General features: G+C 29.7%; 1 protein-coding gene across 1 annotated transcript in view; it reads right to left on the bottom strand.

Moving 5' to 3' along the window:
• The window catches only part of LOC142328087 (neurobeachin-like protein 1), a 116,162-nt gene that overhangs the window by 35,188 nt on the left and 61,526 nt on the right, over positions 1–19,448 (bottom strand). The window contains exons 16-22 of the mRNA XM_075371575.1: positions 16,481–16,568; positions 14,998–15,126; positions 10,256–10,442; positions 7,868–8,049; positions 3,755–3,932; positions 2,268–2,401; positions 791–1,010 (exon numbers count right to left, since the gene is read on the bottom strand). Of these exons, the coding sequence (XP_075227690.1) occupies positions 791–1,010; positions 2,268–2,401; positions 3,755–3,932; positions 7,868–8,049; positions 10,256–10,442; positions 14,998–15,126; positions 16,481–16,568 (1,118 nt within the window). The remainder of the gene's footprint in view (positions 1–790; positions 1,011–2,267; positions 2,402–3,754; positions 3,933–7,867; positions 8,050–10,255; positions 10,443–14,997; positions 15,127–16,480; positions 16,569–19,448) is intronic.

The following is a 19,448-nucleotide window of genomic DNA, read 5'->3' as shown; positions in this document are numbered from 1 at the left end:
ATTTAAATATTAAATCTTACCTAAACTACTGTTTTAAGTTAAAATCTATTTCTTACAGAAATTATAATAACGTTATGTAAAAATTACCCAGTTTTTCAAAATTTTCTCAGAAATAATATTTCAGTATTCCATAACTTTGTTATAAAAATTAATCTTTAAGAATAATTTTATCTGCTAATTTTTTTAAAAATTGTCTGACAATTTTTTTAATATGGCAACATTTGAAAAATATTTATTATTTAAGCTCTTAATAAATATAGAGAAGCTTTTTTTTTGGCAATTGAAGCAAGTGTTTTAACAACACTACTATGGTACACACATTTGCTTCATAATTTCATAAACAGCATATAAAAAGGGCTGTGAGGAAAGAGTTTCCATTAAAACTGTTGGAAATCTTGGCCATTTATAACAAAATAGTACACTTGCTTTAACTAAGCTAAAAGTACAGCAAAGGATCTTACAATTGTACATCTATGTTACTGAGTACCACTGTGTATGAATACTATTTTTCAGCAATTGAAAGATGCTTCTCTGCAAATAACCTAGTAATCTTAGATTCCTGTGTTTTTAAAGTATTTTTTAATTTAATCTAAATTTATTACTTTTTTTAGACATTATATATATATATATAAAATGGTAAATTTATTTATTTACTTAGTTTAAAAACATTTATGACACTTCCTTTAGGTTCCACTGGGACATAAAAATGTTGTGGCCCCATTGAATTTATTTAAAAAAAATACATATAACCACTAATTTGTAACTAAACACTAATTAAATTAATACATACCAACTTTCACATGGAATGGACAGCGTGACCATATGTTAAAATTAAAAACTATATGTTGATGGATAGAACGCAATAAAACAGGTTGGGGGGCTGAAGAACGATTGTGAGATGTTAAGGATTTTCCAGAATGTCCAGGGGCACCAAATCCAACCCCTTTGGCCAATTCAACTAGTCTTTGCACTGCAACTAATACTGGAATATCCATAACACTTGGGGATACCTACAAAACAAAGTTACCACAAAATTAAATCAACAATATTTTAAATAATAGAAGCAACAATTTCTTGTTACAATTGTTTGGATGCAATTTATCATTACAAATCCTATTATTACAACACAACAGTCAATAACTATCAACATCAAATCAATTACAATAAAAACTGACATTATTTGTTGTGTAATTATTTAATAAGAAATGTAACCATGTTCACGTATGACCATTAAATGGTCATGTAACGGTACTTTTCCGTAACATGCATTTAATTTTTAATTGTTTCATTGATAGGATGAAACAATTCCTCTCCATTGAATGGCCAAATCCTACTTCAGACAACAGACAAACCAAAATAACTGTGTCATAACTTAAACAATCAGCTCCAGATTGCAGATATTGAAAATTAATAGAACAACACTGGGGTGATTCAGAAAGTTCCCAGTCTAACACAGATGTGGCACAAGTATGACCTGATACTAAGATATTTGTCAAGTAAGATCCTTTATATGGTGGGCTGCAAAGTTTCAGATGCGTGCATTTAGTTGCTTGTTTGTGATGACCGAGTAAAGCATACAAGTTTTGATATTTTCTGAACAATGGATAAAATTGAAGTTCTATCTGTTATGAAATCATCAAAAAACTTCACAATGTTGTATTAAATGATCACCAGCTGAATGTACACGAGATTGTTGACATTGCAAACATTTTGACAGATCGTTCCCACTACATTTTACAATATGTTTTTAATTTCAGTAAAGACTGAAATCAATTAAATATGAGTTATATTTACACATTAGATATTTACACAGTACAAAACTTACCTGTTTTAAAATTAGATAATTAAAGTCTCCTGCCACCAAGAAAAAGGAAACTGAAAGGTTATTTTAAAAAATTGTTTTTTTTATCTTTAGATACAATGAATCATAGATGATATATAACGCACCAAGATCATAATAGCTGAAAAAGTTCTAATTTAATTCACTTAACCTCAATATTTAATGTAGCTACGATTCGACAACTAAGGTAAACTCTTATAATGTTATTAGCCCAGTAAGAAATGATAATCACCCAGTTTCTTTTCTAGTTAAGCCCAATGTAAAACATTAGCCTTACCTACCAGCTACTATTAATCAAAGCTACTGATGGCTGTAAACTCTTTTTTAAACATTTACAATGATTTTAAGCAAGACACACTTTTAAATTCTCACTTAAATATAAAGTAAACAGATTATACTACATGAAATTTAAAAAGAAAAGTATTACCTTAGAAAGAAGGTTTCCAAGAATTGCAACACCGTTATGTTTTAATAAATAGTCCTGATTTAACTGGTTACCTATTAATATATTTCTTAATAAAGTTAAGAAAGATGATATTGGGTTTTGCTGCAATTTTACATCTGTAACGAGAAGAAAATATATATAAATCAGTAAATATATATTGCACATGTTAATATTTAGGTAAACTGCAGTTCAAACTTTATCACAACGAACTTGATAGAAGTAGTTCTTTTCAATATTTTATAATTTTCTTTTTTTTTACTAACCTATTTACTGATAATGAGAAATAAAAAAGATAACTCTCCAAGCCAACCAAATATCATTTTTTTAAATTTAATTTAACATGTTCCTTATTAACGCTACAAAATAAATTTTCTTACATAATTTATTATTTATTAGTTTCTATGACTAACTTAATACATTTTTCATTAAAACTAATTTTAAAATATATGTAGATATAGCAGTTTGGAAAGTCTGTAATACACTGAACTTTATAATATCTGTATACTACAAAGTCTGCGATACACTAAAATTATTATAATCAAACAAATATTTTCACATTAAATATTTTTTTTCATTTCAGTATTTTGATTAGTTTCCAATCTTTAAATTTTTTATGACATAATAGAGAAAAGATTTAGTACAATATATACAAGGGATCGATTTTTATACTGCCTTACTAAACAGTACTGAATTATGAATGGTAAATATATCTGTGTTCACGGAATGAACACAATTCCTATTTGTTGTATCCCAACAAATAGGTTAAATTAAGTTTTCTAGATTATCTAATATCAAATATTTATTAAATCATATTTTCTTATAATTTTAACAGTAAAAATAATCATGAAATTCTTCATCCTATATTTTGTCAAAGATTATTGGTTAAATGTAAATATTAAACACAGGAAAGAAATAATATTGATTAAAATAAATATTATTTTATAAAATTAACATTAAGAAACAATTACGCACAAACTACAGGATTAATTATTGTATTTCTGTTTAAATGCATTTTTAATATGTACTAATCCTGTACAAGACAGTAAAATATTCTCATCAACAAGTCTACCTTCGCTATCCCTTAGTGGATTCTCAAACTTCTTCAGCTCATCTTTTAGTAATTGTTTAAAAAAATTATCAAAAATTCAGCTATCTAATAACAGAAAAATTACAACAGCACACACTTCTAGACAACAAAAGATTAAAAAGTTAAAAAGCTAAACTCAACAATTTATACATTGAAAACTCTCGTTGAAACTTAATATAATTTTTTTTATCATGGCCCTAAAAGTAATGGTAAAACGACTTTTTTTACATAATAAATTCATATTATATTCATTAATATTTTAAGAAATAATTTATTTCATTAGAAGTTAAATCTGACACTGATCACAACAATTTTTTTTTTTAAATTCCACACAGAATAAAATAGTTAATTCAATAGCTACAATTGGTACAAAAGCAAATACCAGAATATGTTGAAGATGGCAGTAACTCCCAATCATCCAGCTCCTGTGACTGAGAAGGTGATGGTGATGGTGAAGGAGTAAAGACACTTAAATCAGGGCCATCACCCCCTTGTGTAATACCAGCACTTTCAAGAATAGGAAATAAAGCATGGACACCTCCAACCCCATTAATTACATCCTGCAGATGAAAAAATATCACATTTTCATTCTTAATAAATAATACTACATTAGAAGAAAAATAAATTTCAATCAGATATTCTTCATGGGCAAAAATCTAACAGGTTAATGAAAAATGAAAAAGCAAAATTCATAACATTAAAATTAATCAATAATTTTCAACAAGAAAACTTCAACTCTTTGTTTTTTTAATAATAAATACAGTCACTTGATGGTTCCAAATCAGTACTCATAGTTTCACATGTGAGTACTGATTTATAATATACAGTATTTCAAAAAGGATACAACCCAAAATTGAATAATATATATATATATATATATATATATATATATTTTAATTACCAAGTATACCAAATGTATAATTAAATTTTATCTTTTTAATGCAAAATACTTTTTTCCAACTACTGATGAATACCAAATGTAATTTTTTTATTTTGAGTTCAGTTTTCAAAAAAATTTTTTTTGTTTATTAGTTATAATATACTTATTATAAATAATAAAATATTTATATATAAGCTCATTTTAAACTAATGTTCCACTGCATTATGTATTTTAATATTTTCATGAAACAATTTAATTTTCACATATTAAGTTCTTTAGTCTTTAGCCATGTTGGATAAACTTAGTTTAATGTTTTATCAATGTTTACAATGTCCATAACTTTGAAAGCAAATTTTCTGCAATTAAATGCACTAGAAATTGATGGCATTAATGTAGGATTTTTATTTATATCAACAATCATTTATTTGCAACAATAGGTTAGCGTTATTTATGATAGTTGCTGTGTACAGCCTGGCTGAAATGAGTGCTATAATAAATAATCCTGCGAGCTATGAAGTGCGATCAGCAATTCGTTATCTACTGGCAAAAAAAAAATCTACTGCTGATATTCATAGAGAAATTGTCAATGATTACAGACCAAATGTTATGTTTGAAGGTAAAGTTCACCAATGGTATCGTTTGTTTTGTAGAGGAGAACAAATGTTCGTGATGAAAAATGTAGTGGTCACCCGACTGTCATCACAGTTGAATTGACTGAAAATGTGAATGCAAGAATATGTGAAAACAGAAGTTTCACTGTTTCTGAATTGATTAAATTTTCTTTTGTTTCACGATCAGTAATTTATAACAATTTAACTGAAAGACTCGGTTACAGAAAGTTGTGTTCCAGACGAGTACCAAAAATGTTGACAGAAACACGCAAAGAAAAACATCTTGCTGCAGCTCAAACATTTTTGAAATGCTATGAAATCGAAGATGTTGATTTATAGAAACATTTGTGACTGGTGATGAAACATGGATACCTTGTTGAAACGTTGAGACAAAGCAGCAATCATTACAATGGTGGCATTCATCATTCCCGAAGTTCAAAACATTTAAGCAAGAAAGCTCAGTGAAAAAAGCTTATGGCTACAGTTTTTTTTGGGATGCCGATGAATTTTTCTTGAATGCAGAAGAATTGTTAATGCTGATATCTAATATATACTGTGAAATGTTTATAAAACTTAGACATTCAATTTGAAACAAACGGAATAGAAAACTAACTGACAGGATTTTGTTTCTCCTCGATAACGCATGACCTCACATGGCAACAGAATCACTGAACTGCAATGATTTTATTCGGAAATCTTTGAACATCCAACTTACAGTCCAGATCTTGCACTAAGTGATTATTACCTTTTTCTTCGTTTAAAACAATGGTTTGCATTGCACAAGTTTGAAGATGATTAGGAATTGCAAAACAGAGTAATTAATTGGTTTAAATCACAGGTGGGAGGATTCTTCAGTAACAGAATAATGAAACTGGTAAGCCAATATCAAAAATGTACTGCAGTGAATTGCGAATATATAAAAAAATAGTTCATATATATATATATATGTAGGTTTATTTTGTTATAATAAAGTTTTTTTTAATTTCGCTTAATTCAATTTTTATATCAAAATGGCCCTTATTTAAAAAAACATGCCTCATAAAGAATATGAGGCAATATAAGTCAATTTTTTGACTTACTGGGAACTGAAATACAAATATGTTGTTAAATACCTCTTTTGAGTGGTTATTAATTTTGTCTTAAATGCAATGTTATATCAATATTCTATTTAAAGATGTTTATAACTTTAAATGTATTTGTTAAAATTAAACATAAAATAAAGTTCATTTTACTTATTATTTTTTTTATTAATTTTTATCTTGTTAAAAGCTTTATTTTTGGATTGTTTATTTCATTTGGTTAAAACGACTATTTATGGCTGTATTAGAGCCCTATACAAAATTAATTTCTTTATTAAATATTTTTTCAGTACAATTTTGTTTTTAATCTTTGAACCATGAATTGAATGGCAGAATATTTATTTTCAATAGTGAGATTAGATTTTTTAAAAGTATCACTTCACTTTTACATATACATACATAAATACATACATGTATAAATCCTGTCAAACAGGAAAATTTTGAACTCTTTCATTACACAGAAATAGAAAGACTAAAATTTTAAGACACTATTTAATACAGCTACTACACGTCACAGATCCGTGAAGATTTAAAAATTATGAAACAGATCAACAGAAAGGTGTTTATAATATTTTTTCAGTGTGATATTTAATGATACTTTTATGACCGAGAGAGGTAGGAAACTTTGCTCCTAATGAAGTAAATATATTCAATGGTGTCTGCTAAGGCCAAATACCATCGGCACGTCAGTATCATCCTAGAAACTAAATAAAATATTGTTTGGCAAAACAGAAAATAAGCTAGTAAACTAAGTGGATAATAAACTAGAAATAAGACTTTAGCACAAGAGTAAGCTATAATAGCAGTAGAATTTCTAAAAACAAAAATAAATAAATAACTATAAAAGAGTCAAAGTAATATTTTAAGTATTACATTACTCTAGTATTTTTTAAACAATATTACAGTAATAAATAAAACACTTAAAAATTGTCATAAATAATTATTAATGATAGACTGGATAAAACTATTAATTATTAAGATAGGCTGGATTAAACTTGTTCAAATTACCCCTGAACTGGGAATTTCAAAAATGTTTCACAAACAAGTTGCATCAACTATTTGTAGCAGAATTCATGTACTTTCAAATGTATAGCATATAAATATCACTTTCTTTCTATGGTACACAACACACAGACTGAAATTTGAATTAAATACAAGCAGTGTTAATACTTAAATTATTTTACAATGTTTACAACTAAATTACAACAAAATAAAACTAATAAAACAAAAAAATGAGAAGATATTAAAATAATTTTTAAATTATTATTAAGATTGCATTTTCAGAACTATATTATATCATAATAGAGAGAGAGAGAGAGAGAGAGAGAGTTAGCAATTCGCAAAGTACAGAGTACTCTAAACTAAGACACAGTAAAGTACAGTCACTCTTACTATCAGTAACTTTGACCGACGATGCTGTAGCTATTAGGATGCTGGTTTCTATCAGATAGTTTCAGATTCTATTCTCAGTAAGATGACATTTTTCTTCCTATCTATTTCATCTTCCTTGTTAAAATATGCAAGTAGCACAACCAAGATCGTGGCATTAGAACAAGATATCTTATACTCTTTTGTATCTAGTGGTAGAAATATTAACTAAGAATGTACAATTTCATTCATAAGAACTATAGTTAGTTACCACATTGCATTTTGTCTATTACCAATACTTTCATAGTACATGCTGTTTTTACTATATGCGCAAAATTTTAAGAAAGAACAAAGATGAAAAGTGATATCAGCATTAAGTTATTAAAAGTTCAATCAGAAACCAGCCGAATCATAGGAACATAAAATAAACAATATTGAAAGCAATAACATCATAAATATCTGGAATGTAATGGAAAAAAATACAAATGAAAAAACAAATAGTAAATATGTTATTAAAACTTATTTTTTTATTAACTTTCCACATAAAGAAAACTTACTTTTAATGTCTGTGTATGACAAAGGCGTGCAACTGCAGTTGCAGAGAATTTTCCAGCTGCAGCCAGATCTAAACATTGTCCTTCCCAACATGCAGCAGGTGAGAAACACCAAACCAATTTACTGCTCAATACTAAATGTTCTGGACTGTCTTCTAAAGAAAATAATGATCTACAATTTGGACCTAAATAAATACAAAAAGAGAATATTTTATATAATTTAATTAGATCAAACAATACAGCAATTTATTTACTACATTAAATAAAACTGGATTAACTGGAAAAACACATAAATAGAAATTTAAAAATATCTTATAAATTTTCATAAATTTAAAACTCAACAATGAGTAATAAATCATAGACACTACAACATAATTACTATAACCCAAACTATGTCTTTAGTAATTTTAAATGTTATGTTTTTAACATTTTAATCAATGTTAGGTTTTAGAAGAATAAGAGACCTAGCTTTCCACTAGGCACCACCAATCACTAATTTGGAATTTTGCACAACTTCTGGTAAGAAAATAGACTGTTAAATAGATCGCACAGGCAAAGTCACCATTCTTCTGAGTAATGAAGCAGCTACCCATCCGTGCACCACCAACCCAGACATGCTGTCACATATCACTATATCAAACCTCCTAAAATTCAAGTGATAATTTTTACAAGAAAATCTCTCTATTTACCACAGGAACTGAAGGTACAACATAACTGACATAAGAAATTTAGGACAAATACTGTGGAGTACCAAATTAATGCTCCATTTTATTATGGAGATGATAAATTATCTACGCTGCCTGCATTCAGTATGGAAAAAAGTGAAAAATTAAAAAAAAAAAATGTTAGTGTTTTACCTATTTAATTATTTTTTTAATGAACCATTAACTGAAAAATACCACAAATATTAAAAAAAAATCAATAAGCACGGTTCAAATCAAATTCTAAAACTGCACTAACAAATATAAGCCATTTGTTATGAACACTATTTTCTTATAATCCATGTGCTCTCAATGAAATCAATAGTTTAAGTAATCGTTTCATCAATTTTTTATATTTTATTGTATAGAAAACATAAAAAACATTAAGCATTTATTAAATATAACCAGGTAAATAGATAACCTGAATAATCTAGGATGCATACAGAAATTACAAACACAGCTTTTACAAATTAACTGGTTTCCACAGCAACAGGCTATCTGAACAGTATCCACTAGTTTATCTATTATCCTCTAAAAACTTCATCAAAATGATCAATAATGTAAAGCAGCAGTCTATGAAATATGAAACTTATCATTGATGCTCCTTAAATGTGTGACAGATGGTTAGTTTTTATTGTGTAGAACAACACAGTGCAATAAAGTTAAATTTCATAAATGATTGTGTTGTGTTCAAGGTAATAATATTACAAGTGAAACCCCAAAGAGGGATTGGTACTTGAGATCTGAAAAGAAGACAAGTAAAAAATTTTCAAGCAAAAGCAATTTGAAGAATGAAGACAGATTCTGTTTTGGAGCTTCAAAAAAATTTCACTGGTGTAATTGATGGAACAAGGGACCACAATAACATTAAGAGGTTTGAGTGTGAAAAAATAAGCATCAGATGTCAATCCAAAACAAATAACATGTAATGCTCACAAAGGATGTTCTTCTGTATGGTAATAAGTGACCATATTCAGTTTACTTGAGTTAAAGTGGGTGATTTTCAACCATTTCTTATACCCCAAATTTAGCACTGATTGATTACCATCTTTTCACAAAGAAGATCTGGCTATCTGTCCAGTTCTTTCAAATCAACGGAAGAGTTCATTAATAATAATTGGTTCAGTACCCTTGTCAATGATTCCCCTGGCTGTTAAGGTTTTCATGTATTCCAGACCCTTGTCTGGAATACCGGAAATCTGGTGTTAAGTAAGGCCTGTTAGTAAGTAATAACCTGTTAGTAAGGCCTAGTGGTAAGTAAGTAAGGCCTAAATATGACTTTTTTTTTTACAGATTAATCACTCAAAATACCTCATGTTAAACTTGTATGTTAAGAAAAACAACAAGCATGAAAAGTGGGTGAGATCCGTATTAATTAATTAGAAATAAAGTAATAACCAGCAATAAATAAAAGCAATATAATTTCTATTCATGAATAAATAGAATCTTCCTTTTGCCTGTTATTGTTCATAGAAATCCCACCAAAATGCATAAAACACTGAAAAAGATAACAGTCTTTGAATTCTAAAAGTCTATGCTCAGAAATAACCTAGCAGTTGTTTACAATAGTTTAGTACAGATGCTGGGCTATGCATGAGCATGTAAACTAGACCATTTCAGTGCACAAAAACATATTATTTATATGAGAGAAAGTGTTAATTAGATTAACAGTACAAAAAATCTGTCTCACCTCCATCGTGAAGAGTTTTCACTTGATGTGGTGATAATGGTTCATGAAATAGACAAATTAATCCAAGTTGTCCACGTAAACAAGTAGGTGGACCAAACAGTGTATCCTGCATTCCAGGCGGAAAATTTTTAACATGAGGATCTAATGGAGCAGATGATCTTAATGGCAGTGAAAAATAATTGGGCACCTAATTTGTTAAAAAAAAGAGAAACAAAAAAAGGGATTACAATAAATATTTAAAATTAATTTAATAAATAACTTTAAAAGTAAACTGTAATATTTAGAATAACATGATATGCACAGTATTAGACAAATTCACTAATATCTAAATAAAATTATAATTATATCAGTCAGCAATGGGATTTTAAGAGTAAAAAAGGTTTTCATGTACATAACGGTATTGATAAATAAATACAGTAAGTATTGTTTAGTGACATCAGATATAATGACATGTCAGACATAGTGACCAAAAACTTATCTCTTGGTTGGTTTGGTATGCTGTTAATACCAGTTATTATTAATTTTTTGCTGTGAGCGTATCATATCATGTGGGTGCAGTATTTTATTTTACGTATCCTTTGTAATTCATTTAATAGTGATTTAATTATGACTTCACGATAGAGGAAAAGGCACAAATTATCTAGCAGTTAGAGAATGGTGAAACTAAAAAGGACATTGCCCAAGAATTAAGCGTAGGTCATTTCACAATATTGATAATATGGAAGAACTGTGAAAAAATAAAGAAAAATTTTGAAACAAATTCTATGAAATCAAAAAAATTATGGCCTAGTCAATAATGATGTAGACAGAGTGCTGTTATAATGGTTAAGTACCAGAGGACTAGTGTAATATCTCTATTAGAAATCCTGTATTGCAAACTAAGGCGAACGATTTTTCTGAAAAAATTGGTAAACCACGTGAAATAACTTCAGCTTTGATACAATGGTTTCATCAGCATCACAATATTATGTCGGGGAGAATAAGTGGCAAGGCCGCAGCAACTCCAACCGCTGTGTCAGAAAAATGGCTAGAAACCATTTAGTCAAAATTAAAAGAAGGCTATTCAGATGGAAAAATGTATAATGCTGATGAATCCGGTCTTTATTTTAAACTGATGCCAGAAGGAACCCTTTATTTTAAAAGCTAAATGTGTTCAGGGGGAGGGGAAATTATCAAAAGAAAGACTAACAGTGCCAATTGCTATAAATATGACTGGTACTGACAAAAAAAAGTTTCTGGTTATACGGAAAAGAGCTGAACCCCAGTGTTTTAAAAATCTGATATCGCTTCCTGTTATGTACGAAAGTAACAAGAAAGGGGTTTGGATGTCAAGTGATATCTTTACGTGTTGGTTATGAAAATGGAACCATGAATTAAAGATTGAAAATGACAAAATACTGCTGTTCATTGATAACTATCCGGTTCATCCACACGTTGAAGATCTTTCGTGTATAAAGTTAATGTTCTTACCATCGAAAACAACAGCAGTCTTACAGCCCTTAGATTTGACTTGATCAAGGCATGATCAAGTCGCTAAAAGTCCACTACAAAAAACACCTAATGATACAGGATTTAGATCAAAAAAAGGAAACACAAACAACTACTCTGGATGCTATAATTGTGTTATAAAGATCATAGAATGAGGTTTCTCTGCTGACTGTAAAAATCTGCTTTAGACATGCAGGATTTTTACCACAGGCCGATGAAGTTACTGATGTTGCATGCGAAGAAAAATCTTTAGAGGAATGGGGCAATAGTCTGCAAAACTAATCATTGTCAATTGCATTGTTTGAAGATTATCAGGAGGTTGACTAAAATTTAGAAACACATGAAACTGTAACAGATACTAGCAGAAATCAATACTTCAGAACTAGCTTCAGTACTAGCAGAAATAGACAAGAATGTAGGTAATGACAACGAAGGTAATGATAGTGACAATGATGTAATCAACCTGTCAAAGCTCCCAGAAGTTTTTTTTTTTGCGGCAATGAAAATAATTTGCCAGTTTCTCAGTTTTACAGAAATTGCTAATGAAGAAACAAAAAGTGTTAGTTTTGTTTGATTTAGAAAAGAACCTTCAAAAACTATTACAACATGAGATGTTCGAAACAAAGCAAAATAACTGACTTTTTGCAGAAAAAGTAATTTTCACTATTTTACTTTACTGTATTTGTATTTATTACTGCATATTTTTTTCTTTTTTTATGTTATTTTAGTACAGAAATAGATTATTATTATTTTTAATGATTATTATTTTACTGTATTACAATACCTAAGTTGATGGCATATTAAAGTAGTACCACTAAGCTACCTAAACATCAGTTATTGTGACAAACATCAGTTAACTAACTTGTGGTAAACATCAGTTAACTATAGTTTATAATGATCTAAAATCATAGGTTCCTTGAAGGTAAACGATATTTACTGTATTTAGGATAAACTATATTTACTGTATTTAGGATAAACTAAATTTACTGTATTTATTCTGATCATTACATGAAAATTATATTAATGATATATCTATATAATGATAAAATTAAGATTAATTAAATTAATAATACAAGTTGCGATGCACTGTTCACACGATCAAGTTTTGTGTGAAATTCGACATGTCTGCAGCAGAAACTTTTCCAATGGTTCAACAGGCTTTCCAGGATGAATGTTTATCACAAAGGTAAGTCTACGGATGGCACAAGGCATTTTTGGAAGGCCATGAAGAAGTCGAGGACGAAGCCCACACTGGACGCCCATCAACCTCCTCAAACGACGAAAATGTGACTCGTGCAAAAGAACATTTGCAAACAGACCGTCAAATAAGTGTTTGTTTAATGGCCAACATGCAAAATATTCAAAAAAACTATTGTCCATGAGGTTGAACAAAAATCTCGCCAAGTGGAAATTTGTCAAAGGCGTTTTGGAAATGTGTGAAAATAATCCTCACTTTTTGGAGAATGTTATCACAGGTGATGAAACATGGATATTCCAGTAGAACCCAGTACAGTATTCCAGTACAAAACAAAGAGGCAAAGTACTAACTGGCACACCTCAGCATCCTCTTGCCCCCCCCCCCCCCAAAGAAGGCTCGAATGAGCAAATCAAAGATCAAGACCATGCTCACTGTGTTTTTTGACATCAGGGGGACCATTCACTGTGAGTTTGTACCTCCCAGGACAACCGTAAACTCTAAATTTTATGTAGAAGTACTCAAGAGACTGAGAACAAGGATCCAGCATATCAGAACGGACATCAGCGGCGATTGGAAACTTCATCATGACAACGTGACAGCCACACTGCCTTTGCCATGACCAGCTACCTGGCCAAATCTAACATGGCAACCCTGTCCCAGCTACCTTATAGTCCCGACTTGGCTCCCACAGTCTTCTTTTTGTTTCCCTATTTGAAATTCCCCTGAAAGGACATCGTTACAGAACAACTGACAACATGAAAGTAGCTTGTGAAATGACTTTAAACACACTTCCTGAACAGGTCTTCCAGGATGCCTTTGCAGATTGGAAATCCCGCTGGCAAAGATGTATTGACACAGGAGGAAAATATTTTGAAGAATTTTAATGTAATATTATTATTATGTTAATAATTATTATTATGTAAATAATTTTTTTTCCATACTTGTAGGCTTGGTGATAATAGATTCCAGACACACCTACACTGGTTAACTTTATTTTTATTTTATTTTTGTATTTTACTTACTGGAAAACATTATTTTATATAGATGTTAAAACATGTTTTATTCATAAATCTATGACAAAAGCAAGAGGAGGTAAGTAGAAATAAAGATACAAGTCTGAGAATGAAGTCTATCAATGATATTTGTTAACTATACCAATGACAATAAACTGTTTGATCTTGCTTGAAATTGACTGTGAAGTGGTTTTTCAAGAATTTACCGTGGATTATGCAAAGCCCAATAACGGTAATTTTGTTTATTCACAAATCCTGACAGATGGAAATGTGCCTCGTCACTTAAAAGAATAATGGCATCCTGGTGGACATTTTCGAGGATGACCTCGCAAGCTGCTTTGAGAGACGCCCAATCATTTGCATTAAGTTGCTGCACTAACATCATCTTATACGGATGGAATTTCAGGTCAGCATGAAGAATACGTCGTACACTTCGATCAGAAATGGCTAGTGCAGCAGCATGTCTCGCTGCTGAATGTCGTGGAGACCGCGTAACAGCTAACCATGTTTTCAGGCGTTCTCACAGTTCGTTTTCGTCCTGTTGGTTTCATTTTTAAAGCAGACGATGTGTTACTAACATTCTTCACCCACAACAATATCGTATTCCTACTAGGAACAGATGCATGTCGATTTAAATTGAAATGTCTGCGAAATAAACGCTGTGTTACAATAACCGAGTCATTATTTTTAAAATAGGCTTCAATCATAAACACTCGTTGTTCACCCGACCACAACATACTGGCTACTGAAATAGCATGAATAGACCTGGCGATGTACAACACTCCCACCTTCTCATTGACAGTGGTGCCAACATAACAATTACTACAAAATTGTCAGATTTATATGCCGGATCCTGTATATGTCTGGGACTAAATATTTCTGTTCAGTGAAAGTTTCATTGCTAACAGTTGTTTTATTGCATACACATCTTAATACACAAGTATTCAAATTGCTAAGTATTTAACTACACAGTAAACAAATCATACTTTTTCAGTAATATCTAAAAATAAAATAAACATTTATTATAAAAATATTTACTTTACCTGTGAAATAAAACTTGGAAATAAGCCTTTCTCTACAACAGTACTAACTGTAGTGGATTTTTCATTAGTACTCTGTGCTTCAGTGGTTGATCTATCAGGCATTGAACCAATTGTACACAAAGAGAAAGGCTAAAATCAGAGAAAATGTCATTTTTTTAATAAATAATAAAACAGAAAAGTACTGATTGCATAATAAATAATATATAGATAATGCATAAATGTATGATAAATTACATAATTTATGGCTAAACACTGTTATTTATTTTTTAACTTAAAAAAATAATAATTTTCAATTCTTCATTAAAGTCAGATTTTTTAAAGTTCATATCAAAGTTAAAGCAACTTGCTGGCTTTTGTAAGATATACGTCTCAATATTTCGATTTTCTCTGCTTTTTCACTATAGATATATTTTTTGATGTCATTTTTTTATTTTCATTTGTGTAACTCATTTTAGGACAATGTCGGATTGTAAAGAGTAATTGAAAGTAATTATATAACATGATGAAAGCCATTCATTGTCTTGACACATCATCCTTTCTCCTTGTTATGTTTTGTTTAAGTTCTTTTTAACTTAACAGTAAAATTTATAATGAAACAAACATGAACTTTCTGGCATTTATGATAGATTTAGTTACACCTCACCTGGGTGATATTTTTAATTTATAGGGGGAAAAACAAACCCACCGGGTTGGTCTAGTGGTGAACGCATCTTCTCAAATCAGCTGATTTGGAAGTAGAGAGTTCCAGCGTTCAAGTCCTAGTAAAGCCAGTTATTTTTACACGGATTTGAATACTAGATCGTGGATACCGGTGTTCTTTGGTGGTTGGGTTTCAATTAACCACACATCTCAGGAATGGTCGAACTGAGAATGTACACGACTACACTTCATTTACATTCATACATATCATCCTCATTCATCCTCTGAAGTATTATCTGAACAGTAGTTACTGGAGGCTAAACAGGAAAAAGAAAGAAGAGGGAAAAACAGTTTTCTGGCTTCTTTAAAGTAACTTGACCTTTTTAACGTTCAGTTGAACTGAAATCAAGCTATTCACCTTCCATTATTTCAGAAAGTATATCTAAAATTGAAATTTTTCCTTTTTTTCATAATCTTCCTCAGTACAGTACAGTACCGTATTATTTCACATTAAATGAATCGCAAAAGAGAAACATCAAATTATTTCAAGATGAAGAGTGTGCAAGTTGTACTCTTCCATGTAGTTCTTGGCCTAGAAATTCCTTAACGAGCTGAAGTCATCAAAGTAAGCAGATGGGTTAAAAATTTAAATTGTAAATAAACAGGAAAATATTATACATTAAATAGTGCATAAAATTTTGTAGTAGAATTCACATTAGATGGACAGCATAAACTACTTGATTCTTTTATATGATACTACAAAAGCAAGTGCTAAAAAGTGTAAAAGTTGTAATGAATAAATATTAAAGAAAATTTTAAATAAGCCCATACTACTACTACTTACATCAGTAAAAGCAGGAAATTTTATTGAAGCAGCTAATCTCTGGCTTCCATCAATAAATACAGATAATTGGTTATGTCCAAAAGGTCTCCTGAGATTAAAAAAAAATCAAATTGCAAATCATACAAAAAAAAAGAAGATAAATTGCTAGTTATACACAACAATAATATTTCTTTTAGTTATAGATATAATGAATAAACAAATATTGGTATACCATTGAAGGTGAATTACATAAGCGTAGCTGAAGAAAGATATCTTTATATTAATAATTTAGTGCTAAGTTAAAAGCCACTCAACAATTACTTTCAAATTAATTACTTTCAGACTAATTGTTACTCTGCTGGTTACAAATCTTTAATAAAACGTATCAAATTTCCTTAAGGAACTCTGCATACGAGTTTTCATACTTTCTAAAGATTACAGGAGAAATATAATTATAGAAATAAACTCTAATGTTATCACCTTCTATAAAAATTCAATCATTCTGAAAAATAAACTATAAATTGATAAATGGATTGTTCCTAAAGGACCAAATGTGATTTGCTTGCAGCAATTTTGATAAAAGACTTTCTTAAACCTTTTCAAAGTCATCCCAATGATTGTTTTAAAGATCCCAAAGATCTCAGCACTACTTGTTTTAATAACATCCTGTAATTTGCTTCTTAATAATTCACAGCTTGACACTTGCATTAAAGTATAAAAAATTCTTTATTCTTATAACAACTTCCACAAAATTTTATCGTAAATTTCTAACGAGTAGTAAAAAGCATTAACTTTAATATAACAAAAAGAAAAAGTTTAAATTAACATACTTTTTCACTTCTCTAAACAATCACCAAAATTATACGACATTCAATTTAGCTTATAAAGTGAAGAATAAACAAACATTGCGCTTGTATGAGTGTGTTTATCATGATTCTGCTGAGTCACATCCCGTGTATCAGTGCCGATTCACAACACAGCCATGTCTGTATGCAGAACTGTAATCATTACTCATATATTAATCGTGTAGTCAAACATTTATATAACTTTAGTCTTCTCAGTTCTATTAAAACCCTTGATCTTTTCATACAATCACTCTTTTGTTCTCATGTTTAATTTTTGTGTTTCTGTTATTTATTTATTTACTCTAATGTTATTTAAATTTAATATGAGAATTTTTTAAATGTGATATGTAATTACAATAATATCTACTAATGAATTATGGTCTCCAAACAAAACCACGCACGTTTTTATATAAATCGATAAAAATGTGATTCAAAAAGTACATAAATTTTATTTTTGAAATGAACTGCCTACAACAGATAAAGTGTTATGAGTTGTAAATGACAATAACAATCTACCAGAATTATGAAGAAAAACTTTTTATAAATTGTTAAAAAGTTTGAATCTTAAATATGAAAAACAGGATCAAGAAAGTGCTTTAGTTGACAGGAATAGTATCATTATGTGGCGAAGACATTACCTCACTGAAATAAAGAAAATGAGGAAAAAGGCCACAGAATATATTATTTGAATGAAACTTTCAACAAAGATCAAACAAAAAGTTACATTTGAAAAGATAAAACTGTGAATTCATCAAAAGAAGCCTTTCTGTGTGACTTATCAACCAGCCTTACATATGTTATATATAATAATGTGCTTGTTATATATAAGGCTTCATCAGGTAAAGATAGGTATCTCATCATTACGCATATGGGCAGTGATATCGAGTTTGTCAATGGTGGTCTCCGGATTTTTTAATGTAAGTATTAAAAATCTACATTTACAGGAGACCTATCATAACGAGATGAACTTTTTGAGAAATGGTTTAGCGATGTGTTACCACTTCTGAAAGATACTTCAGTCATTGTCTTAAACAATGCCCCTTATCATTCATGTAAAAAGGAAAAAATTCCAGCCATGTCTTAGAAAAGAATGACAACAAAATAAGGCTTAATTCAAAAGAAGTGATTTTTGAAGAGAATTAACTTAAGGTCAATTACTGCAAAGAGTTTTGTATAATTATTAATGTGAACAAAATTAATGAGTTGGCAAGATCCAATGGTAAATTTTGCTTTGATTATTTCCCTATCACTGTGAACTCAACCCGACTGAGGTAATTTGGAGACAAATCAAAAGTTACGTAGCGTCAAAAAATATTACTTTTAAAATATCTGATGTTAAAAATTTATGTATAAAAGCCATCTATAAAATGGACTAGCAGGAATGGAAAAACTGTATAAAGCATGTAACGGATACTGTTGAACCAAATTATTGAAAATTGGATAATATAACTGAAAACAAAATTGAGCTTTTCTTTGCATCTCTTAATAATTACAGCACTATAAAGTTTTCACAATCAGGTGACAAAAACTGAATTGTATTTATTATTTGTTTATTATCATAGGAATTTAATCCAAAAAATTAGTGAATTACTATTAGTGGACAACTGTCAATTTCATAACTTAAAAAACTCAAGGAAACTACCTAACAATAAATGTGCCAAATAAGAAATATTTATTGATTGCTAAACATGTCTTAATTTATCTAAATTTAAAATATATGAAGAATTTTTGTAAAATACAATAGCATGTGGTTACAGAATATAACATCATGCAGTTTCTTTTATGTGCATCAGGATTTACAGGAGATGCTTGTGACTCAGCCACTTAAACACTCGTACACACAGTCTGTTTACTTGAAATTAAGTTAACTGAATTAGGTATATATAAGTATTTGTCATAGTATTAAATATGAGTTTATTGAATGCCTATCCGCAGAAGTTTCTGACCCATTACCATTACAATGTTTTAACTGTTTCTTTGTTTTTTCATCATCAAGAAAACACATTTCTCTGAAAGTTATTTTAACTTTAGAACAAATGGAAGTCAGTGGTGAGAAGAAGAGATAATACTGTTCAGTAGAGGAGTGTTTACCAACAAGTAATTTCAAATGAGAAGCAGTGATTTCTATGATGTGCAGGCATGGG

Source organism: Lycorma delicatula, chromosome 7 (genome assembly GCF_047948215.1).
Source record: "Lycorma delicatula isolate Av1 chromosome 7, ASM4794821v1, whole genome shotgun sequence".
NCBI classification, from domain to species: Eukaryota; Metazoa; Arthropoda; class Insecta; order Hemiptera; family Fulgoridae; genus Lycorma; species Lycorma delicatula.
Note: the sequence above shows the minus strand (reverse complement) of the source record. Positions and strands in the feature narration are given on the sequence as shown.